Source organism: Punica granatum, chromosome 8 (assembly GCF_007655135.1).
Source record: "Punica granatum isolate Tunisia-2019 chromosome 8, ASM765513v2, whole genome shotgun sequence".
Taxonomy (NCBI): Eukaryota; Viridiplantae; Streptophyta; class Magnoliopsida; order Myrtales; family Lythraceae; genus Punica; species Punica granatum.
In genome coordinates, this window is record NC_045134.1 from 8,355,211 (window position 1) to 8,380,637 (window position 25,427).

The window sequence follows — 25,427 nt, forward strand, 5'->3', positions numbered from 1 at the left end:
TACTCATAGCCTGTTTACGTTTCTTCCAGGGAACCAAGGAACTCGAGGCGCTATGCCTTTCGTTGGATCTTTACTTCAAGCTCGCTGCTAATGCACAAGATTTTACTGAGTTACGAGGCATAAGGTTCACAGAAATGGATTGGCCGAATTTCGAAGGAGACTGGATGGATTTCCTTAGGAAATTAAAATGGCTTGCTTTGTATAACAGTTCAATAAATTTTATAGCAACTAATTTTGTCTCGAAAGTTCCAATCTTGGTCAATATTGTTAATCGGGATTCGAAAACGTCCCACCAAAGGTAAAATGCATGTTTACTCTGGATCAACATAATTAATGCCAATGGTTTTATTCTTAGTTTTTAACAACTCAGAGGAGGGCCATGGCCATTACATGTGCAATCAGATCAGGGCTAGCCTCGACTGAGGCAAGTCTGGCGCCACAGGAGGTTAGGTTAGATCGCTCTGGTCCTGGGCTGGTTCTTTTGTAGCAAAAAAGTGATATCGATTTTCCGTAAATATTGAATTATTGATAAATTAAATTGCTGTTTTTCTAATGGAACCAAGCATTTCCCAACAGAAAGGATCAAACTCCGATTTCTAATTTTTTAATTACTAGCGGGAAAAGCATTCTCCGTAGGAGGGCTTTCCTATGCGGGTGTTGTTCCGTCGGAAATCCATTGGAAAAGGTCATTTACGACAGATTTTCGACAGCTTCCCGACAGATCATCTTGTCGAAAAAAGCGAGAATTCCAGCAGTGAGCCTTTCATTGTGTATCAGCTGCTTCAGAACCTGTTGACCATTCTGGCTTCTAAAATGAACTAGGGCATTTTCCCGGGTCTTTCCTTGCGAGCCCGCGAATTCATTTTCATCACGACATTGGTATCTTCACTATAACTGATCTCATAACATCGTCCATCTAGTATCTCTTCCAACCAGCGAAAGTTACTTCAGTAAATTTCTCAACCACCGCAAATACTACTCCAGAATAGGCAAAGTCAGAAGTGATTTCTGCCCTCTGAATCATCTCTGCTTCCCAATATATATAACAAGTAGATTTGGAATCATGTCATTTATTCCAGAGAATATACGATATTCTTTCACAAAGAATATTGTAACTCAAAATTCTTTTGATATATATTCGGAAGGCTCCTCTCTCGCTATCTCTTATCAGAAGAAAAGGCCAGGTCGTCGGGCCACTTCTTTTAATAATTTTGATATGACAAGTGATTTTGGAACTTGTCTCTGCTGGCAATGGGAATAACTTTTTCTCTTTTTAATCAATAAATCGGGGGTATGATTTACTTGGTAAGCATCCTGTTAATCAATTATGTATAGTTTGTCGTATAGTGAAAATTGAATTCGAAATCTCTAAATTTAATAGGTAAAAATATGTATCACTAATAAATAGATAAATCTCTCTCGTGAAGAATTAAAAAAAAAAGAAAAAGAAGACAAGCTGATTGGTAGGGATAATATCTCCAGCTGTAACGCGCACTCTGCTCGGTCTTTTCTCTGACAAGAAATGGACTGGAGAATTTGTATAGAAATTTCCGTAAGGACTTTCCTAAGAATCTCCAGTTAGCTCGAGCCCGACGATTAGTTCTGAGCAACATTACAGTTTGAGGCAGAGCGGTCATGGAAATGGAGGCATACAAGAACCCAAATACGCCCATTGAGTGTCGAGTGAGAGATCTGATCAGTCGAATGACTCTAAAAGAGAAGATTGGTCAGATGGCTATGCCCGGGAAAGGCTCTCTCACTCCCACTGCCCTCCGTGATGGCTCCGTAGGTACTCTTTTCTCTCCTCGTACCTCTTTTAAGTGTCATTTTACACAACCCTGTGTGGATGCTCCCTCAACTTATAAATAATCTGCTGCCCTCACTTTAAGCACTCTGACTCACATATGAAGCGCACTTACGTCGTGTTGGTTTCAAATTATAGTGCTAAAGAAAATAAGCACTTGCTGAAATAAACAAATTTTGTTTCATTGGGAAAAAAATGTATATTCACTGAATTCATTGATTTGTATAACCACAAAACTTTTTTGATTCCTACATTGACCCCTATTATTTTAGTAGCAGATCTCCTGCCTCCCTCTCTTCGTGATAGAAGAGAGGTGAGGCATTTCTGGGCGGTAGTGGACCCGCTTAGATAAGTTCACTAACAACCTCTAGTGTCACCGTTCACTTGATTGGGGCAGTAGTGGTGCTGAAGTCACCGCGGCCCTCTCCCCCGTACTCACTCTCCCTGGCATGAGAGCATATTGAATCATTTTGAAAATTACTAGAAATTGAGTGACTTCGCTGCAAAATTTGAAAGGTAGCTGATTGGCCGAGCAAATCAGCTAAAAAAAATAAGCAGGTCTTCATTTACTTTTAACTACTTTTTTTTTTCGGTGAGCATCATTTAGTGTTTTTTTGATTAAGTTAAGTTATTTTTCTTTTCATTCCCATATAAACTGAACTCAATTAAATATGAAATTAATTTCATGTAAAATTCGAAAATTTCACATGATATAACTCATTAAAAAAACATATGAATTTCCATACAAATAAGGAATATTCAGAAAATTACAACTGAACAAGTAGAATCCCAATAAAATGCCACAATTTTACCACCATTCAAGATTGTAAAAAATAATTAAGAGAATATATTTTGGGGATAAATTTGATGCCAAGTGAACAACCACAACCCAAACTAGTATTGAGGAAAATCCACAAGCCTACCTCAGACTCGGATCTAACCGCAACCCAAAAACTGAAGCCAATAGATTGCTAGACCATTATCTCTTATAAACCTATGGGTTTCTTCTTAATTTTTCCATGTGGGATTACCTCAAACATCCGCTCTCACCATTCTCCATATAGGAGAGAAACCGCCCGAACAATTCCCCCCCTTCTCGACTATAAGGAGGACTTCGTCGTAGTCCTCGTGATACGATGGCAAGCAACATACTGGACACAACTAACTTCGAGCCAGGCTTCCACTTCCGAACTCGGATACCAATTTTTAAGCCTTTCACTAGCCACGAGTTTCACAATCGGGTCTTGGTGTAGTATGAATTTCCACGCATATGCATGTGCGCTTCCCCATGATCATTAGCCTGAGCTCTAATATCACTTGTTGGGAAGGGTATGCTCGGTCAAACAACAATGCAGCGATTAGTCTTCCTCCTCTACTAGTGAAATCGAGATAGGAACCAACCAAATCAACCAACAATCAGTAAAAAAAAAAGACACCGAGAATTTTTACGTGGAAAATCCTAATGTGGGAAAAAACTACAGGACCAACTCCGAATTAACGATCTACTATCAATGAAGATTACACAGTGTTTTTCATCAGGGGTAAACCCTTGGATCATCAAACTCAAGAGACATACTCTCTTGGATCACCCAAACACCGAAATTCGTAAGCCACAAGGGTGATTTACAAAATCAGTTGAAATAACACCTACAGAGCTTTAATAGGAATTCTGACCGTTCAGAACTTAGCCACGTGTCGTGAAGCTTCTGTCAAAATTTCGTCTCAATCGGAGTTCGTTTGACGTCTCGATTGAGGTTTGATCTCCAGCTGCGCACTGCCATCTGTTCTTGAATTTCAGCTCCGTTTTTGTAGCTTCTCTGTACTGTAGATCGGCACATGTTTTGCTGCCTTTGTGCTGAAAAATAAACCCTAACAAAAATTGGTCATTGGGCCTACTAAACCCCGATAAAAGCCCAATACGATTTGAGCCCAATTTTTTCCAAATTGGAGGGGTACCCAACAAACTCCCCCTCCCAACTATTTGGAAGTTTCGAACATACTGGCTATACTTCGACAAACATGTAGCTTTTCCTTAGCGAGAGGTTTTGTCATCATATCAGCTCCATTCTCATCAGTGTGCACTTTGTCTAACTTCACCAGCTTAGACTCCAACACATCTCTAATCCAATGAAATTTGATATCATCGATATGTTTCAACCTCGAATGAAAAATAGGATTCTTACAAAGATGAATGACGCTTTGACTATTACAGTGTAAAACATACTTCTCTTGCTTCAAGCTTAACTCCTGCAAAAAATTTTGCAACCACAACATCTCCTTGCAACCTTTGGTCACCGTAATGTATTCGGCCTACGTAGTAGACACAGTGATGCACTTTTGAAGCCTTGATTGCCATGAGATAGCTTTCCCTGCAAAAGTCATCAAGGATCCCCAAGTGGATTTCCGGGAATCGATATCTCCCACCATATCTACATCCGTGTAGCCCACTAACTTCGGCATACCAAAGTGTAAACACACATTGGAAGTTCCTCTGAGATACCTCAGGATCCACTTAACCGCATTCTAATGTTCTTTCCCCGGATTGGAGAGAAAACGACTAACCACACCAATATAATGAGTGATATCTGGTCTTGTACAGACCATGGCACACATCAAACTCCCCGCAGCTGATGAATAAGAAACTTTCTTCATCTCTTCTTTCTCCTTCGCAATTATAGGGCAGTAATTCGAGCTAAGTTTAAAATGAGAAACAAGTGGTGATGAAATTGGTTTAGCATTACCCATGTTGAACCGATCCAAAATCTTCTCGATATACGTCTCTAAGAAAGCCAAAGTTTTCCACTAGATCTGTCACGAGAAATATGCATCTCAAGGATCTGTTTCGTCGGTCCCAAATTCTTCATGGCAGAAGACTTGCTGAGCTCTTTCTTCAACTCTGCAATCTTGCTCATATCATGACCAACAAGCAAGATATCATCCACATATAATATTAAAATAATAAAATCACCATCAGAGAATTGTTTCACGAATACACAATGATCTGAAGTGGTCCGTGTGTAGCCATGGCTCAAGATAAAAGAGCCAAACTTTTTGTACCATTGTCGAGGTGCTTGCTTAAGCCCATACAAACTCTTTTTCAGTCTGCACACCAAATACTCCTTATCATTAACTCAGAATCCTTCAGCTGCTCCATATATATTTCTTCCTCCAAGTTACCATGTAAGAAACCTGTTTTAACATCGAGCTGCTTGATCTCCAAATTCAGACTAGCTGCCAATGTGAGAACAACTCAGATAGATGACATCTTCACCATGGGCAAGAAGATCTCCTCGAAGTCAACTCCTTTATTCGGTTGAAGCCTTTCACTACTAGTAGATTTTTGTATCGGGGCCGTGAGTTCTCTGTCTTCAACTTGTAGACCCATTTGTTCTTTAATGCTATCTTACCTTGCGGTAGCTTAACTAGATCATACATGTAATTCTTAGACAAGGAGTTCATCTCCTAATTCATTGCCTTCAATCAATGCTCCTTGCGTTCATGTGCCACAACTTCATCATAGCACTCGGTTTCTCCCCCGTCATTCAGTAACACATACTCAAGAGGCGGATATCTTGTAGAAGGCCGTCTTACTCCGTTAGATCTCTTAGGTAGATTATCTGTAAGCTCTAATTGTAACTACGAGTCCGTATCATCCTCGGTCACATCATCATTTACTTGAGGAATCTCACTCCCAGTCATGGTTTCTACATACTCGGTAGGTAACTCTTCAACTCGATATTCTACATTAACCGGTACAGGAATAGAGATCTTGTGAGGACTGCCTACTATGACCTTCTCGAACTTATGCAAATCCTTGATTGTCTGGTCCTCAAAGAACACAACATCCCTGCTCCTAATGATCTTTCTGCTATTAGGGTCCCAAAACTTGTACCCGAACCCTTCATGCGCATAATCCAAGAAGATGCATTGTTTTGCCTTAGCATCGAGTTTCGATCTTTCATCTCGAGGAATGTGAATAGATGCCCTGCACCCCAAAAACTCAGAGATACCTGTACGATACTTCCTTGCTGGTCCATACCTGCTGGGGTACATCTTCATTAAGTGCAACTGACGGTGTAAGATTAATAAGATCAACCGCTGTCCTCATTGCCTAGCCCCAAAAGGATTTAGACAGTTTCGCCTGAGAAAGCATACAACGAACCCTCTCAACAATTGTGCGGTTCATCATCTCTACAAGCCCATTCTGTTGTGGTGTCTTCGGTACCGTCCTCTCCAGTTTTATCCCATGAATCCTACAATAGTTCTCGAAAGGACCCCTGTACTCACCACCATTATCAGATCTAACACATTTAAGCTTCATGCCCGTTTCTCTTTCCACTGCTACATGGAAGTTCTTGAAAATTGCAGTCACCTGATCTTTAGTTCTCATAGGATAAGCTCAAATCTTCATGGAGTGATCATTTATAAAGGTCATAAAATAGATCGCACCACCAAGAGATCTATCCGACATGAAACAAACATCAATATGCACAAGATCAAGTATATGATTGCATATGGAGGGACGACTTCTAACAAAAGAAACTCTCATGTGCTTACCAGCTAAATAGTGATCCAAGTGCTCAAATGCAAACCATTAATGGGCAAAGATTTCTTTCTAGCAAGAATTTGAATACTTTTCTCGTTGATATGCCCAAGTCTCCTGTGCCATATCTTGATAAGATAATCCTCAGCAACATCAACCTGACCGGAGTTGTGCCTGACACGCAGCCTGTAGAGAGTGTCGGTCTTCTGACCCCGTGCCATAATCAATGAATCCTTGGAGAGCTTCCATCTCCCATTGCTAAATTTGTTATTGTAGCCTTCATCATTAAGCTGACCCGTTGAGATTAAGTTAAGGCAAATTTTTGGAACATTCCTCACCTTCTTCAGAAGCAACTTGCAGCCAAGCTCGGTCTCTAGATAGACATCACCAATACCGACAATCTTGCATGACTGTCCATTTCCCATTCTCACATAACCATAGTCTTCGGAAGTGTAAGATGAGAAGAAATCCCAATGAGGAGTGACATGAAACGAGGCACTTGTATCTGCAACCTAGGTAGAGTCCTGACACGTAAGATTCACATATGTTTCATAAAATACGATGTAGGTCTCTCCATCAAATGCCACTGCTATAGTGCCTTCTTCCTTCTTGCTCTCACCATTACCATTTGGATTCCTCTTCAGAGCTCTACACTCCCTTTGTAGTGTCCTTCTTTTCCACAGTGATAGCAAGTGACCCCTTTTCTCCTCTTCGACTTTGATCTACCCCTCGGTTTGTCACGTGAGTTACGATGCTTGGAAGAGAAATTTCTGCTTTGACTTCTCCTGCGTTGTTCAGTAACCAAAGCTTCAGACCGATTGGAAATCCCAGAGCCTTTCTTTCTAGTTTCCTCATTAAATAAACTATCTGTCACCGTGGCTAACGATAGCCTTCCATTAGGTGCAGAATTGCTCAACGCAACCATAAGTGTGTCCCAATTATCCAGTAGAGTCCTTAAAAGTAGACAAGCCTGCAACTCATCGGGGAGTATTATCTCCAAGTTCGTCAACTGGTTAACAATATCCTGGAAATTACTCATGTGCACAATCATATTACCTCCATCCTGGTAACGAAGATGAACCAGCTTCTTCACAATAAATGCCTTATTTTGCGGAGTCTTCCTCGCGTAGAAATTTGCCAACTTATTCCACAAAACTTTCGCATTTGTCTCCTGAGCTACATGATGATAAATACTATTGTTTATCCACTGTCGAATCAAACCAATAGTCTTCCGATTTGCGTGTTCCCAAGCCTTGTCATCCTTATCTTTTGGTTTCGCCGAATTCCCTTCACTTGGATCGTACAAGTTCCTGCAAAATAGAATATCCTCCATCCGAGACTTCCATATAGAGTAGTTAATTGCATTCAACTTAAACATAGATCCTGTAGACTCCATCTCAAAAAAGACTGAAAACCTCAAACTTCTCTAACTCGAGGCTCTAATACCACTTGTTGGGAAAAATCCACAGGCCTACTTCAGACTCATATTTATCCGTAACCCAAAAGCTTAAGCTAATAGATTGCTAAACCATTATCTCTTATAAACCTATGAATTTCCTCTCAACTTTTTCATATTGGATTACCTCCAACACTCGCTCTCACCATGCTCCATATATGTGAGAAACTGCCCTAACAACTAGCGGGATCATAGTAGGGGTTCAATAATATCATAAATATATCATGGAGATCTCCAGAACTTAGATCATCCATGTGTCCCTTCATACCTCTCAACTATAGTGATGACTTCACACTGACAACCTCTCTGCTCCAAGCAATTATTTCCTATTGCTTGACTTACGACTGGCTTAGTTCGTCACATGACTTACCAACTTCCATCAACCTTAGTTACACAACTCAAAAAACCTCATTACTCATTTTCAAATATTATAACTGATTGTATAAAAATACATGCATGATCCGTGACACTAATATAGCCCTGTTAGTACTATTTTGATACACTAATTATAATCACGATAAAAATATCGGATTAGAAATAGATTACTCACTTTAACAAGACCCTGAATCTCAAATCTTCGAAAACCGATCGTTCTAATTTTCTAAAATTTTTCTCTCTCTTTCCTCACACGGTTTCTCTCTAACTCTCGACCTCTCTCTGTGCCGTGAAAGAGAAATTGAACCGCAAAGTGAAGAATACAAATAGGGCCGGCAATATTTGACACGACACGATAACACGACATGGATACGACACGAAGTTAAACGGGTTCGGGTTGAGGTTTTTTGATATTCGGTCTAAACGGGTTCAACCCGTTTAGACACGATTAATAAACGTGTCTTAACGGGTTGAACTCGCATAACCCGATTAGACACGATTAAACCTGTTTATTTAAACGTGTTTAATCGTGTTATTTAATCGTGTAATCCGTTAACCCGTTTATCTAATCGAATTTACCAATATACCCTTCCACTAACCCTAATTTTAAAATTCCTCCTGCTACTGCGCTGCTTGCTTGGGAAGTTCCCGTTCCGCCTCCACCTCTGTCACTGTCAGCAGAAGAACTGAAGAAGCCTCCATCGCTCCACCGTGACGCGCCCCTTGCTCTCAAGTCTTGATCGTCACTATCATCACTGCCGCTGGCCTTTTCTTCTGATCTAACTTCGGTTTCTTCCTGTTCTGCTAAAGGAAATTGTTCTTATCTCTGCTGATCCTTCATTTCTTTGCCGCAATCAGTGGATCCCAGCCTTGGTTACTGTAATCTGTTGGACACAGCGATGGTGGCAGTGATTCATCATTTGATCCGGTCAGTTCCTGTAACTTTATTTTCATTTCTATTCTCATCGTTGACATTCGAGCTGTTGCTGCTGTCCTCCTCTGCTCTTATGATTTTGAATGCATTTTGGTGATGTTATTTTTCGGTTAGTGTGACTGAAATTGCCTGAAGAAAGGAATGCAGGATGTTTCCAGTTTCATTTGAGCAATTGTACATGAGTGGGAGGTCTCTCTTTGTCTGTCTTACTGAATATTCAGCCACTATGAATGGCGCTCATAATGTGGTTAATCCCAATACTCAGTGGCAATGCTGAGACAAGGTAGAAATTCTAGGTGAAATTAGTATATGATAACTTAAAGTACTGAGCTTTCCCGTTGGAGGCACTGTTGATTGGGAGAGGACTTCTTTAACAATGAACTTTCTTAAATATACATTGGATAGTTGCCTGAAACATACTTTATGCACTTTATGCTGGCTATCTTGTCATATCTTGTCACCATACTTTTGCAATTTAATTTGCGTGTTCTTTTTCCATTTGCATTAACCGATTTCTCATTGTCTATTTTATTTAGAGATGAGTTCAGAAAATAATTTGGAGGTGAACCTGGAATCCTCTGGGAAGGAAAATCCTTTATTCACAATAAATGAAGATGATGATGTAATTGAGCTCATTGGAGATGAGATCAAAGACACTGTAACAGGAGCTCAGGCAGGGACATCGACGGGCAAGCGAAAAAGAAGGCTTACCTCACCTGTGTGGCACTTTTATGAGAGGTTGGCAGAAAAGACGATTGATGGTAAGAGTCGTTGTAAGTGCAAGAAGTGCGGCGCTATTTTTATTTCTGATAGTCAATATGGGACTGGAAATCTGAAAAGGCATAGTGAAAAATGCGTTCGTAAGGATACACGAGATGTTGGTCAGTTGCTCATGAACCATGATATTTCTTTGAGAAATGCTACATTTGATCCTGAACGCTTTCGTGAGTTATTGATTGCTGCCATGATTATGCATGATCTGCCTCTTGCCTTCGTGGAGTATGCTGGAATTAGATCTGTGTTCTCATATTTGCGTGAGTCGGTCTCTGTTATATCTCGAAACACTGCAAGGGCTGATGTGTTGAAAGTTTATAAGAAAGAGAAGTCACGGATTAAATGCTTGCTTGAGGAAGCTAGTGGTAGGATTTGTTTGACATCTGATTTGTGGACCTCGATTGCTACTGATGGGTATCTCTCTTTGACTGCACATTTTATTGACAAAAATTGGATTTTGCAAAAGAGGATTCTGAATTTCTCCCTGATGCCACCTCCACATACCGGTGTGGCATTGTGCAATAAGATTACCTCTTTGTTAGCTGAGTGGGGTATTGAGGGAAGATTATTTTCTATTACTTTGGACAATGCCTCTGCCAATGACACTTTCGTGGGCTTGTTGAGATCGCATTTAAATTTGAATTATGCACTCCTAGCCAAAGGTGAATTCTTCCATCAACGATGTTGTGCCCACATAATTAATTTGATTGTGCAAGATGGACTAAAAGAGATTGATGTTGCAGTCGACAAAGTGCGGGAGAGTGTCAAGTATGTTAAGGGGTCTCAAATTAGAAAAGAAAAGTTTCTTGAATGTGTGAGACTCATGTCTTTGAATCCGAAGAAAGGCTTGAGGCAAGATGTCCCTACTCGTTGGAATTCAACCTTTCTTATGCTTGAAAGTGCATTTTATTATCGCCGTGCATTTTGCCACCTAGAGTTAAGTGATTCAAATTATACAAATTGTCCTACCTCATTGGAATGGCAGAAGATTGAGAAGATAAAGAAGTTCTTGGGGGTTTTCTTTGAGATTACGAACTTATTTTCTGGAAGTAAGTATCCGACTGCAAATCTATACTTTCCTTCCATTTTCAAAGCATATGTAATGCTCAAGGAGTATAGTGATGGGACAGATGAAGATCTGAGAGCAATGTCGTTGAGGATGCTTATGAAATTTGAAAAATACTGGTCTGAATTTTCTGTGATTTTATCGATTGCGGTGATATTGGACCCTAGGTATAAACTTGAGTTTGTGGATTGGAGTTACAGAAAGTTGTATGGTAGTCAATCTTCAGAATTTCAGACTGTTCGAGACAAATTATTCTCATTGTATGAAGAATACACAACACATCAAAAGGTGAATCGAACATCTGCATTACAAGAGAAAGTGGCGTCAAATCTTGATCAAGAGTCAGAATCCGTAGATATGCTAGAGGTAAAATTTTTAATAATGTTATGTATATTACTTTATCAATATTTGTATTTGTCCCCCATGTATTTTCTTTTTCTTGTTGTCATTTGCACTTGGAATATGTTTGTCATTTCATTCTCCTTGTTATTTTTAATTTTTTATCAGGAGTTCGATGATTATGCTGATAATGTGTATTCAGCGTCTTCGAAAAAGTCTGAGTTAGAAAAGTACTTAGATGAGACAAGGAGTGATAGAAAGACGGACTTGGACATTCTTGAGTATTGGAAGCTTAACTCCCAACGATATCCGACGGTTGCAAGGATGACTCGTGATATTTTGAGTATTCCCGTATCCACGGTTGCCTCTGAAGCAGCATTCAGCTGCGGAGGTCGTGTTCTCGATCAGTATCGGAGTTCTTTGAAACCCGACCTTGTGGAAGCACTCATGTGCTCTCGAGATTGGCTTTATGGATTAACTGGTAAGTTTACTTTTCAATTCTGATTTCTAAAGTTCTTTTGTTGATCTCTCTCTTTTTTGAATGTAGATAGTTGTGGGATTTCCATGGATCAAATTACAGAGGATGTGATGAACTTAAATATTAGTGAGGAGCCATCAACTCAAGGGTCTAATACCGTGGTTAATTAAAGGAGCGATCAATTCAGATGCCATCACTGCAAGGGCATCTTTGGTTCTTGATTGGCTACTACTAGCATTGTCAGCATTTCATCTGAGTTAGCCTAATTACTCTTTATTTGAACAATGCTACCTACTTTGGAAGAATTAATGATATGATGCAATTATAAGTTATTGTGATCTATTTTAAGACTAGACTTACATATCATGATATATGTACTTCCTAGAAATTTCTGTTCGGAATAAACAGGTCGTAATCGTGCTAATGTGTCGAATAAACGGGTCGTGTTTACGTGTCGAATAAACGGGTCGTGTTAACGTGTCCATGTAATCGAGTTGATCGGATAAACGGGTCGTGTTAACGTGTCCGTGTAACCGGACTAATCGAATAAACGGGTCGTGTTAACGTGTCCGTGTAACCGGACTAATCGAATAAACGGGTCGTGTTAACGTGTCGGGTAATCGGGTATAATCGTGTCGTGTACGAACACGTACCTATTATGACACGTTTCGATAAACAGGTTTAAACGTGTCGTGTCCGGGTTGACACGGATATAAACAGGTCGTGTTCGTGTTTTCAAAATCTGACCCGTTTAATAATCGTGTCGTGTACGGGTTATGACTTTGATGACACGAACCCGATTAGACACGACACGTATAAACACGACACGACACGAATTGCCAGGCCTAAATACAAATATAAAAGGAAGAAAAAGCAAAGGGGTGGGATTTGGTCAAATTGAGTGGCCCGCATGAAAAGGCAAGAGTGTGGGGAAATTGACACATGAAAGCAAAAACTCAAAACTTATCTTCTTAAAAGAAAGTATTCATATTAATTAACTAATTAATAAATCTATATCAAATGCAATAATTGAAAAATATACATGTATAAGCACGTGAAATAAATTTGGTATGTTACTCGACACTCAATTTGTACATGACAGACTCGTGCTATGCTCAGGCTTTTATAATTTCTATTGATTAAAAATCCGATTCACGCTACGTGTATTTTTATTTTTTATTAGCTTTTAAAATATAATTATTTTCGTGATTTTTCAAAATATATATAGGTTAAAAGAAGATTTTTATTAATACTGATATTAAATAATAAAATTAATAAAAAATAAAAAATAAAAAAATGTTGAGGATAGAGAGAAAAAGAGGGAGGGAACGGTGGAAGAAAACGAGAAGGGGGTGGGGGAAGGGAAAAAAAAGGGAGAGAGTGAAAAGTTATTTTTGGTGGTTAATAAACACATAAATATATTATATCATCCTCTTAATTTTTGATAATTTTAGTAGTTACTAAATTGATAATATTATACTGTGAGGGGTACTTTAGGGAATATGAACGTTACCCTATTTCAATTTGTAATATTAGACACACATAATCAAATACAAAGGGCGTACACATAATTTGAATGACACTAGTAGTTAATAAAAAAGAATCATGATTTTAGAAAAGTTATATTAGTAATTCTCCTTTTTCTTTTAAGTCTATTTCTTTTTATGTTATGAAAAAAAAATGCCGAATATCATATTCTTTCCCTACAACAAAAGATGTCTTCCAGTCCAATAAAAGACAGTCGCTGAGTTCCCCAATGAATTTTTCAAAAAAGGAATGAAAAAAAGTTCTTTAGAATCAACATCAACGATGCTACAACCTCGAATCATTGGCGAGGAACATTATGAAACTGCACAAAGAGTTAAACAAACTTTACAACGTTACAAAGAACTTCAAGACATTATAGCTATCCTTGGGTTGGACGAATTATCCGATCATTATCGACTTTGGTACTCATGTACAATGTTGTTTTACTCCCGGTTTATAAGAGTTAATTGGCCGTCATTTTCCCGTCATAAAACACCGCCACTTGCTTTACTTCCCTCATTTTCTGGGTTTTTTCTTTTCTTCTTAAGATAATTCCTACGTAGTAGTAAATATCCACTACTTCCTTCACCGAAAAAATAACCACTACTTCCTAGAATGATCAAAAATATATACTTCTACATATTTACTTCGTAATTATTTTGAATTTTCCTTTGTTGACAAGTAACCAAAATACTTAGTGTTGATTTTCAGCACTCTTCCCTCAACACCAACTCTTTATGACGATATTTTCCGTAATCATGGTTATGTGCTAGTACAAAAGCCGCCTTGACATAGGAGATCAATTTTTGTTCACGTAAAAAACGTTTTGACACCAATTCGACAATGCCTGTGGTGATTGCAGACGTGTCAGGAAGTGGTTCTAAGAATTGACGTATTACTAGCTGGCCCCACCGATGCAAAACGTAGTATATGGCTTTAGAAGTTTGGGGGATTGAACGGTGGTTAGATTTTAAATTCCAAGTTGAAATGCGCTTTAGACGATTCACAGTTCAGGAATTTAACCGTTTAGGGTTCTTCACCAAAATCCACTTGATTGAGAATCCGAAACCACCAAGCCGCTGTAGAGCCGGCCTGATAAAATTTGGCCAAAAACTCAGCCTCGGGAAGCCAATCTGAAGATGGAACAAGTTCCACTCATACAAGGGAACTCGAACCTTGAGCATGCTTCGTCAAGTGGTGCCGAAGGATGATAGGATCTCGTCTTGGTGCTTGGAAGCTCCAAAAACAATGATAGATCTGATTCAAGAGGAATTTATTGAAGGTAAAGGTACGGGACTAAAAGTTTAGGTATTGAAAGGTGCAAGTATTGAAAGATGAGATAAATGAAAGTGTGGATAATTGAAAGTGCGGGATAAGTAAAGTGCAACCAACGAAAGATATGAAAAGTACGAGTTTGATTGATAGATGTGCAGAGAGTTACAACGAACTAGACTACACATATATATAGGCATGAACATTGAAACCTTAAAGAATATATCTAAATCAGATATGCTTATAATATTGAGATCAAGACATTATCAAAATAAGAAATTGACTATTTAAAAAACCTAAATTACCTAAAATAAGATATCAAATAAAATTGGAGGAATATCCAACCTATTTGACTTCCTAAAATAAAAGATAACACAAGACAACACGAGAATATTAACATGCTTGATCTCCAAGATTAAAATCTGCCACCAAAGGAAAATCAATTCCTCTCCGCCCTTTGTTAAAAATTCGTCCGTCCATGCCCATGCCATGTTATGTGCTCCAGTCACCATCTTGGGCTCCTTCACTGGGCTTCAAAATCGAGCCTCTTCCTCAAATTGACTCTTGGGCTTGATCTTCAAGACCTAAACCTCCAAATTCGACCTGAAATTCTTCCGAGACTTGGGAAAAATTATTGAATCATCACACACGTATCATGGCTCGGCTATTTTAACATATTACGGAAAATTGGTGTAAACAATTCTATCTGCAGGGTGACAAGTATACACAATTACACTCATCGATCCAATTCCTCTTACATGCACACAGTCAAAAGTCTAAGCACTCTCACTTACTTATGGAGCAGACTCACTGACTTTGCACATTTCCAACCCAAAAGCTTCACTCACTTATGGAGCAAACTCACTGACTTTGGTGCACATATGCATTTGCAACCCAAAAGTTGTTGGACCTATTTCATATAAACTACCCACTTTTCTTTTTCTCAACCGGTGTGGGACATTCTTTGTCCTCTCACACTCTCCCATTTTCTCCAACATCCCACCCTCACGCGGTATCATGTACACAATTGATTTAATCACACCCACCCTCGCTTAGAAGTCCCAACATCAGACACAACGGGACAACGAGCGTCCTGCTCTAGGCGCACGCTACGCTTACACTTGAGCCTATGGGTTGTACATACCCGCGCAAATGCATGTTATGCGCACTATATCGCATGAAGGTGGTAGGATTCTAACCATGGGCTCTAATACCGGTGGGATAAATTTTTATATAAAATGAGACTAATTCGGACTTGGACCCATTTGCAACCCAAAAACTTAAGCTAGTAGGCTACCGAGCCTTTATTTTATATAAACTACCCACTTTTCTTTTTCTTAATGTGTGAGACATTCTTTGTCCTCTCACACCCTCCCATTTTCTCCAACAGTTGATCGGTGGTGATTTTCCACCGTCATAAGCACTGCATCCTCGATCTACTACCGTCTTGCTACTTTGATTTTGAGCAGCAATAATATAGATGCAAGCTTAAAAATCACACTGATATTGGTGTGCAGGAGGACTAAATGCAGAAAGTGGGCCGTATGACAGTGCGCCAGTCAAGGACTGGGCGGACAAGGCAGATGAGTGGCAACAAGCAGCACTTCAGTCACAGCTCGGTATACCGCTTATACTCGGAGTGGACGCAATTCACGGCCACAATAATGCCTATGGCACTACTATCTTTCCGCACAATGTGGGGTTAGGTGCCACTAGGTAACTTAGCCTCATTTATATATATATATATATATATATATATATTCTTAATTTGTTAGGTACTTGAAGAAGTCAGGGTCAAACCGTTGCCCGAACATGATAGTCTTGGCTGGGAATACCTCATGTTTGACGAAAAATTTCATTAGGTGCTTTTCTTGGTTAACTGGGACATTTATATGAGACAGAGATGCAGAGTTGATCCAAAGGATAGGAGCAGCAACTGCTCTGGAGGCCAGGGCAGGTGGCATTAATTACGCTTTTGCCCCTTGTGTTGCCGTAAGTTCTTGATACTATATGGAGATGTTAGTCCCCATTTGGCAATTATTTTAGTTTTATTTTATTTAATCCAATAATTTAGTTTATTATACTATATATTTTCTTTAAGTTAATTGATGAATAAAAGCAAAAAAAAAAGAAGGGATTTTGTCCATGCACATACTTTTTTTTTGTTAGATAATTTATAATTAAAAACAGATGAATTATTTAATTTATAAAAACTAGGAAAAGGAGTCACATCCTTTTCTTTCCGGTGCTTGAATCCCTCAATACTTTTCTCATGAAAATACACAAATATGGAAGCCGAATTAATGATAAAAGATAATATTAAAAGTAAAAAAGAGTCTCTTAATATTGGAAAATAATGCACGTATAAGGAGTAGTGGCTATAATCTCAATGAATTAATCAAGATAGAATGAAAAATTTGTACGGAAACAGAATATATATATATATATATTGCTCAAGAAGTGAAAACAGAATGGCTTTCATTTGGCAGGTTGTTAAAGATTATTATGGCAGGTTGTTAAACATTATTATGGCAGGTTGTCAAAGATGTGAGGTGGAACAGATGCTACGAAAGTTACAGTGAGGACCCGGAAATCGTGGGAAGGATGGCTTCCATAATTACCAGCCTGCAAGGGCTTCCGCCAGCTGAGCACCCAAAGGGCCACCCTTTTGTCGCCGGAAGGTAACTCGCCCAGTGCTTCAATTTGGAAGGGTGAAATGAAAAAGAGTACTAGTGTTTCTTACTAAGTTCCTGTCTTTGTTAGAAACAACGTGATTGCGTGCGCGAAGCATTTTGTTGGAGATGGAGGCACTGAAGGAGGGAAAAACGAGGGGGATACGAGAATAAGTTACGATGAGTTGGAGACGGTCCACATGGCCCCTTACCTTGACTGTATCTCTCAACATGTTTGCACTGTGATGGCTTCCTACTCTAGCTATAATGGGCAGAAGATGCATTCTCACGAGTTTCTTCTGACCGATGTTCTGAAGAACAAACTCGGGTTCAAGGTAATCACTTCAACTCTTTGTTTTGGTAATAAAATTGGGTCTAAGATATTTGCATTTTCCCGTCAATGTCAAATATCAACATGGTAACCATTTTGACATTTGAAGGGATTCGTAATTTCTGATTGGAGAGGCATTGATAGACTCAAAGACAACAGGGATTCAGAAGGGGCAGAATATCGTGTATGTGCTGCTCTCGGAATCAATGCGGGGATCGACATGGTAATACCCAAAACTTCTGATCCGGCTTTCTAATTTAAACATGTTACATTCTCTCAGAAGTGGCTCATTTATTTCTTTTCCTTTCTTGCAGGTTTTGGGCCGTCTTGACCTCGTAAAATTTCAAGAGGGCTTGATATCACTGGTGGAGGCAGGGGAAGTGCCAATCTCGAGGATTGATGATGCCGTGGAGAGGATACTGAGGGTGAAGTTTGCTGCAGGAATTTTTGAACACCCTTTCTCCGACAGGTCATTGCTAGATCTTGTAGGCTGCAAGGTAAACCTTCAGAAAATGTCACATAGCTTGCCGGTCTTTCCTTGGATAGATTCTTCCCATGACCTAGTCCATTAAGATTGGGAGGATATCCACTTTTTGATCTGCGGACCACATGAAATCCGACATGGTCCAATCTGATTTATGTTTGGTGTGATAAAATGATCTGCAGCTGCATAGAGAGAGAGCAAGGGAGGCAGTGAGGAAGTCCTTGGTCCTGTTGAAGAATGGGAAGGACCCGGAAAAGCCTTTACTTCCATTAGACAAGACTGCCAGGAAAATTCTTGTCGCGGGATCGCATGCAGATGATCTTGGTTATCAATGTGGGGCCTGGACTGTAAGCTGGGCCGGAGACAGTGGCAGGACAACAATTGGTATGCACGGAATTGCGTACTTCATTTCTGCTGCAATCTTAGAGTTGTAGGTTCTGCTGTGGTTGTCAAAGCTTAGTTTAGAAATTTGTCTCTCCAGTTTAGTTTTTGTGGCGTAATCAGGGGAATTTATTTTGGTTTCTTTTATACAGGGATCACCATTCTTGATGCTATTAAACAAACAGTTGGACCTGAAACCGAAGTCATATTCACGCAATGCCCATCAGTGGACACATTATCAGCTCACGATTTTGCATTCGCCATTGTGGCTGTTGGTGAACCTCCATATGCAGAAAATATCAGCTCGAAGGCCGAACTGGTTATCCCTTCTGATCTAGCTGAGATGATATGTTCAGTTGCTGATAGAGTACCAACACTTCTTGCTTTGATTACTGGGAGACCTATAGAATTAAAGCCAGAGATGCTTGAGAAGATTGATGCTTTGGTTGCTGCTTGGTTGCCTGGGACTGAAGGAAATGGAATCACAGATGTAGTTTTTGGAGATTATGACTTTGTGGGACGATTACCTGTCTCATGGTTCAAGAGGCTTGACCAATTGCCGATGAATCCCGGCGCTGCCTTATACGATCCTCTGTTCCCATTTGGCTTTGGATTGACATACAGCCCAAAAATGACAACCAACGGAATTTAGGCCACGGGTGGGCAATAAGTTTTCGCTTCTATGTCAAGACATGCATTAATTATATTCCTCGATATTTATTTGGAGACATATGTTTGTTTTTAATAATTTCCATGTATGTGTGTTTATCTGATCACCATTACAAAGTACCACAGATGGTCATGTAAGTTATCCTTTAGAAAGTTCAATGTCAAATGACCGTCAATGTAATATATTTGGTCTATCTTATATATCTACAACTCCTCGACCAAGATGAATACATTAGGAATAACTCCAATCGCCTATCAAAAGCGCATGATGAGCTCGCGTTCTGGAGTTACTGTTACAAGAACCACAGTTGCTGCTAGACAAGACATCCCTCTACTTCTATAATATGACGTCTGCAATTCTAGAACCATGATGAAGTCAAAGATGGAAAGATCAAATCATGAAGAATCATGTGTACTCTTCATTAGGAAGCTGTGAATGCCCCCCCAAGAAAAAAAAAAAGAAATCAGAAGCTGAGAAGTTGAAGTTAATCGCTACAACTCTCAAGGATCCTTCAGTTTAGAAAAGATTGACCAGCATACATACGTACCTCGCCGATGTAAACAATTAACAGCACCCTTGATTAGGAATATAAATACATGGTTTCACTTTCTAATAGTAGATTTTGCATTTTTGAACATTGAAATCTTCTAACCCCATTGTATGAATAAGTTCCAATTCGAAGTTGACACGGCCTGTAATGGACAGTACTTGGGACTCGATCATTCTTTTGGCAATAAAAGTGGAATTAATTGAAGAAGAAAGGAAGCTGACTTCATTACACTGAGCCGATGCAGGATAGTAGAATGGCTAACTCCAGGCTCCAGCTATGGCCAAGGGTCCACTGCCCTGCACCATCATTTTAGCCTGATATGAAATTTTCGGCTGAGCTTGAGCCAGGCTTTACTCAGCTCAAAACCGTAGGCCTAAAAGATGTAAAAGGGAATATATATATATATATATATATATAGCTCTCTCTCTCTAGCTCGTTGTGCGAAATTAAGTAATTTTCCATGAAGGTAAAGTACATTTTGAAAGGACCACTACATTTTTGAATCTATATTTGTAATTTTGCAATGTACTCAAAATATGAATCATAGATTTCAAAATTGAGCCAAATATGTCACATTCGAAGTATAATATTAGTTTTATTTGGAGGAAAATATGTAAATTGCAATGGTAGCTTTAACCTTAATTGGTGTTTATGTAACTGCAGAAAATGACGTTGATCATCTACCTTCTTTTTTAGAACAACTGAGCAATGGATATTGCTTTCACCTAGTGAAATTCATGAAATTGCAGTTACATGCCGTCCCATCGGTCTTGCTGCCTTGGAATAAACCAGAGGAAAGCACCATTAAACCAATTAATCCATAAATAAAAAAGTGAAGCCTAACAAAGAACACTAAATTAACTATTACTTAAAGAAACAAAATATCTGACCCGCTATATCGGGGTGTGAGAGGAGTCTCTATCAGTGAAGGACATGCAGGCATTCTGATAGCGGACTGTGCTCTCCTCGCCAATTTCTGAATATGGGGGTCTGACACGGGACAATGTCAGACTCTCTCTCCAAGACCTGGAATCTCTTCTCTGCGGCCTTGTACTCTTAACGCTCCCGAGGGACGAGCAATAGACTATGTCCAAGTATTTTAAACTAACTGGCAGTTGAGGCCCTAAACTTCTCAGTGAATCACATCCTGCAATGAATAATTCTTGTAAAGATTCCATCGCCCCAAGGCCGACGAATCAATAATCTTCTTTACTTCATCGAGGCATTCTACCCTTAGCTGCTGTAGTTTCTTTAAGCAATACCGATCTGGTAATTTTCTCAGACAACTGCAATAAGATATTGTCATACTCTTCAGATTTACCGGCAGGTGATGCCCAATTCTTTTCAACGAGTTGCAACTAGAGAGGTACATATCTTCCGGCGAGTCTGGCCCTCCAAGACCCGGAATCTTTACTAGTTGTTTGCAGTGGTCTATTGCCAACACCTCTAGAATCTTTAAGTGCGAAAGATTCGGTACTTCCTTCACACTTGTGCGAGTATATTCTAACAGTCTCTTAATCCTGCTGACAGGTGAAGCCCCAACTATTTCCATGACCCACGGAAACTGACAGAGAGCTCTTGCAGCGATTCTAAACCCCCAAGACTTGGAAGCCCAGATAGTTCTTCACACTCAACTATTCTCAACACTTCTCCAAGTGTGAAAGATCCGGTAAATTCTTAATATGCATGCAACTATTTAATTACAAGATTTGCAAACTTCCCGGCAGTGAAAGCCAATTGAGAGGTCACTATCTTCACTTATAATTCGGAGAGTTTCCAACTGCTCAAGTTCTCCAACTTGAAGACTTTTGAATCCATATTCTCCTATCGAACACTTAGAGAATTGTAAATAGGATGAGCTCTTCAAGTTGGAGAGGCTGGGTAGCTTTGTCTCCATCTTCAAATACTTAAGAGTCAAATTTGATAGAATTGATGGGAGATGCGCAAACATTCCAAGTCTTGGCAACCCAACTCAATTGAGTCCGATTGGGAGAAAATGCCCAATAGTCCAGTGGGTAGGGTGGTGACTTCTGAAATGTAAAATACAAGGCTTTTCTCCAATTTCGAAAGATTCTTAATAGAATGTCTCTCTACCTCTGCTACCTTGCATGGCCACATGTAATTTAAAAATTTGACGTGGTCGGCGCGTATTCTTTTGTTGATATTGGCAAACTCCAAATCAATCAGTTGGGTTAGATTTAAAGGATCCGGGACTCTTTAATAGCACTGACATGAACTTTAAACTGAGCAAATTTTTCGGAAGCATCGGCAAATCTTCAAGTTCATTAGTCTTCTAACCAGAGGGTTTGGAGCGAAGAAAGCTTACTTATTGTTGAGGGAAGCAGGCATATTTTGGTTTGGGATTTCGTATATATCCCAATTTGGCTTGGGATTTCTCCTTTCAGAGAACTCGGAGCATCCAACTCTTCAAGCTTCTTCATGTTTCCAATAGAGCTTGGTAACTCATGGACGTTGCAACCACTCATCTTGATCACTTTCAACCCCTTCAGCTTCCCAATAGAATCAGGCAACTGAACAAGTCCAGAATTAGATATATCCAATTCATATAAAGATTTTAGATCACCAAACGGGTTTGGAACCTTCTCAATCTTGCGAAAACTTCTTAAAGAAAGGCGCTGAAGCTTTTTAAGGTTCCCAGAGGAATCGGGTAATTTAGTGATGATTGCTTTTGACAGATCTAATTCAACTAATGATTGCTTGTCTCCAAATGTCTCAGGAAGTCTTTCTAACCAACTCCCAATGAGCGAGAGGCGTTTAAGTCTCCTTAGCCTTCCAACAGTCGGAAGGTCGATAATATTGACTTCTACTACTCTACTTCAAGGATAATCAAAAATTTCAAATAACCAATTGATTCCGGCAATGACTGGAAATCGTAATTAAGGTCTTTTAGGAACATCTCTTCTAATAATTCCAAGGAACCAATATTTCTTCGGGCAAACCCTTAGGAAAACGACAATGCTTCAAATTTAAGTGCTTCAAGTTCTTTAATTTGCCAATGGATCTATCGATTTCACTTAAGGAATAACATTCTAGGATCGATCTCTTCAAGTTCCGACACTGTGAAAGATTGAGCATTTTATCTAATATGCAGAACAACAGATCCAAAACTTCTAAACTATCTCCAGCATGGCAAAATTGTAAGAACAATAAAATGAGAGATGACAAGACAAACAGACATCTATAGAGAGTGTGACTTTTGAAGCCCTCAATCAAAATAAGACCTAATGTATGTATTTACAGAGCTGCGATGGTTTCTGCTAGCTAATGGACTTTTAATGCATAGACCATTTGATTTTCTCCGAAGTTTTTGAATTTTCATTAATTTTCATTGCTGTATAAAAATGTAATGTTTATACAGGATGAAAACCTGCGTGTTACACATAAAATATTTGTGACTTTCTGTAGTGATAAGTAATATGAAATAATTAAATATATTATGTACACATCTTGTTCACTGAAAATGGAGAGGATCATTTAGTTTGTCGCCATGACCATTGCGTTGTTAGTAATTTTTTCTTTCGGTTAAGTGCGTTGTTAGTAATGTGATTCTGCCAATGTATCCGCCAACGTGATAATAAATGAATTTGTATAACAAAGAGAAGTAATTTCAAAATATATATTTTGAAATTGAAAAATAATTTCAAAGAAAAAAGGAACCACACAATCTGAGAAAATTATTTTAAGATAATTATTGTAGGAGAATCAGTAATTACTACAAGTAAGGTTTATTATAAATATTATATAATTTTCACTTCAACATATATATGTATATATCTCTATATATATTATAAATATTTAAAATTTAAAAGGTAATGAATCACGTGGATTAACATATTCATTGGGTAGAGTGAACTAACGATTTGTATATCATTGACATAATATGTATGAATCCTCGGTTTCTTATCATGCATCTACAGTGTGACCACTTTCATATGCTATCAAAATAACATTTCCGAAACCCATATGGAGGATTGGGTTTCACTATCTATAAACTCAAGTTTTTAAATTGGACAGTACCCCCCTATAGGTACGCTGGAAACATAAGGTAATATATAAGAACAAAGTTCACATGCTCGGATAAATAAGTGGGACATTCTAAAGATATTTTCATTTGTGTAACATATATAAAAGGGTATATTGCACTATATAGTTTAACGTTGACACATATTCTTAGATCTATCCCAACGTCGATTTTTGGCCTGAGATATCCCAATGTTGCTAATTTGATGTCACAATTTAGCCCCAGGGGATAGTTGGTGAAACAAAAATAGCAATATTGGAATACCTCAAGCAAAAAAACGACGTTAGGATAGATCTAAAAATATCCGTCAACGTTAGAGTATATGGTGCAATAAATCCTATATAAAATATTGACTAATTTATTAAGAATGATTTTTGGAGCAGGTCTCAATATTTTGATTTGGAAATTCCGAACTATGATCGTGGTTCAAGACGAATCTTTAGCGTAAGCTCTTTATTGAGAATAATTATCGGAGCAAATTTCGATATTCCGGTTTAATATTATCGGGATCGTTGACATTGATTTGAGACTAATCTTTAGCATCAATTTATTGAGAATTATAAAAAAGGGGTATTTACCTAAAATGACCCATGATTTGCCCGTTTTGTCAAATCTATCCTTTTTTTTTTGTCAAATTTATCCCATAGTTTACTTTTTGCATCAAATCTATCCCGACGTTATCTTTTCCGTCGACATCTAATAGCCGTGCTGACATAGCGCCTACGTGGCAAGGGTGGCCTACTCTCTCTCCACGTGCCACGTCAGCACAGCCGTTCGATGTCGACGGAAAAGATAACGTCGGGTTAGATTTGATGCAAAAAGTAAACCATAGGATAAATTTGACAAAAAAAAGCATAGGATAGATTTGACAAAACGGACAAACCATGGGTCATTTTAAGTAAAAACCCCTATAAAAAACGATAAATGTAAAATTATGAAAAGTTGAGAAACCATCTATTGAGCTTCGTATTTTTATGTCAGTCATAGATTGTAGATAGAATAATTGCATAACTAAATTAATGATGCGACTTTGCGAGAAGTCCCTTAGAAAAGCTAGCTAGATTGTAGTTTTCTTTTTCTTCTTAGTTTTCCTAATTTATGTGTGTTATTTTGCTTAATTTTTTTTTGCTTAGGTTATTTTTCTTACTTTTGTTAAACAATGTTATGTTACTTTTGTCTTCTCCGGCAAGCGCATATAGGATATAAAAGTAAAATAACAAAAGAGATGTAGTGCAGTGACGCATGTCCTCACTTGGTAATATAGAGGTTTTAAGTTTGATATCCAATGGGACTATTCGTGTATTTTTATTAGTTACTAGAAATTCTATTTTATTATACTAAGCTCATGGACCTCTCATGTAAATATGTATGTATATATACTAGTAAATCTACAAGTGCGTTGCACGTGAAAATTTTATTGATTAAGTAATAAAATATAATATTTATAAAATACTAGAAAATATATTAAAAAAATTAAATTTCATTCAAATAATATATAATTAATTATGTAACATCAGTAATAGTCTTATTGGTTGGTTTAAATATACCAAATCAAATACGTATTACTTAATATCATTAATTTATATTTATAATTTTTTCGCCAAAATGTAGTTGATTTACCTTATAAAGTTATAGTTAATATAAGAAGCGAAGGTATAATCTTTTTATATTGCACATTACTAGGCTATTATAAATTTGTTAGACTTTGAGGTAGTTAATCCAAACAAAA

At 38.4% G+C, this 25,427-nt stretch overlaps 1 protein-coding gene across 2 annotated transcripts; it reads left to right on the forward strand.

Moving 5' to 3' along the window:
* Positions 1 to 1,492: 1,492 nt before the first annotated feature.
* LOC116187030 (zinc finger BED domain-containing protein RICESLEEPER 2-like) lies at positions 1,493 to 19,300 on the forward strand. Of its 2 annotated transcripts, XM_031515610.1 has the most exons (9): positions 1,493 to 1,789; positions 16,086 to 16,284; positions 16,470 to 16,560; positions 17,104 to 17,249; positions 17,332 to 17,575; positions 17,681 to 17,794; positions 17,886 to 18,068; positions 18,238 to 18,439; positions 18,589 to 19,300. In XM_031515610.1, exons 1-9 carry the CDS (start codon positions 1,636 to 1,638, stop codon positions 19,086 to 19,088), a joined length of 1,833 nt encoding a protein of 610 aa, XP_031371470.1. In that variant the 5' UTR covers positions 1,493 to 1,635; the 3' UTR covers positions 19,089 to 19,300. The 2 variants fall into 2 exon arrangements, with proteins under 2 accessions (XP_031371470.1, XP_031371469.1); XM_031515609.1 differs by lacking the exons at positions 16,086 to 16,284; positions 16,470 to 16,560; positions 17,104 to 17,249; ... (3 more) ...; positions 18,238 to 18,439; positions 18,589 to 19,300 and adding exons at positions 9,037 to 9,106; positions 9,649 to 11,318; positions 11,460 to 11,772; positions 11,839 to 12,091 and having other exon boundaries at positions 1,667 to 1,789.
* The last annotated feature ends 6,127 nt before the right edge of the window (positions 19,301 to 25,427 follow it).

Bases quoted from the DNA above. Each gene is read 5' to 3' on its own strand.
- LOC116187030 (XM_031515609.1), top strand. From the start codon at position 9,651: ATGAGTTCAGAAAATAATTTGGAGGTGAACCTGGAATCCTCTGGGAAG. The intron at 11,319-11,459 runs GTAAAATTTTTA...ATTTTTTATCAG, and splicing joins AATCCGTAGATATGCTAGAG to GAGTTCGATGATTATGCTGA. The intron at 11,773-11,838 runs GTAAGTTTACTT...TTTTGAATGTAG, and splicing joins TTGGCTTTATGGATTAACTG to ATAGTTGTGGGATTTCCATG.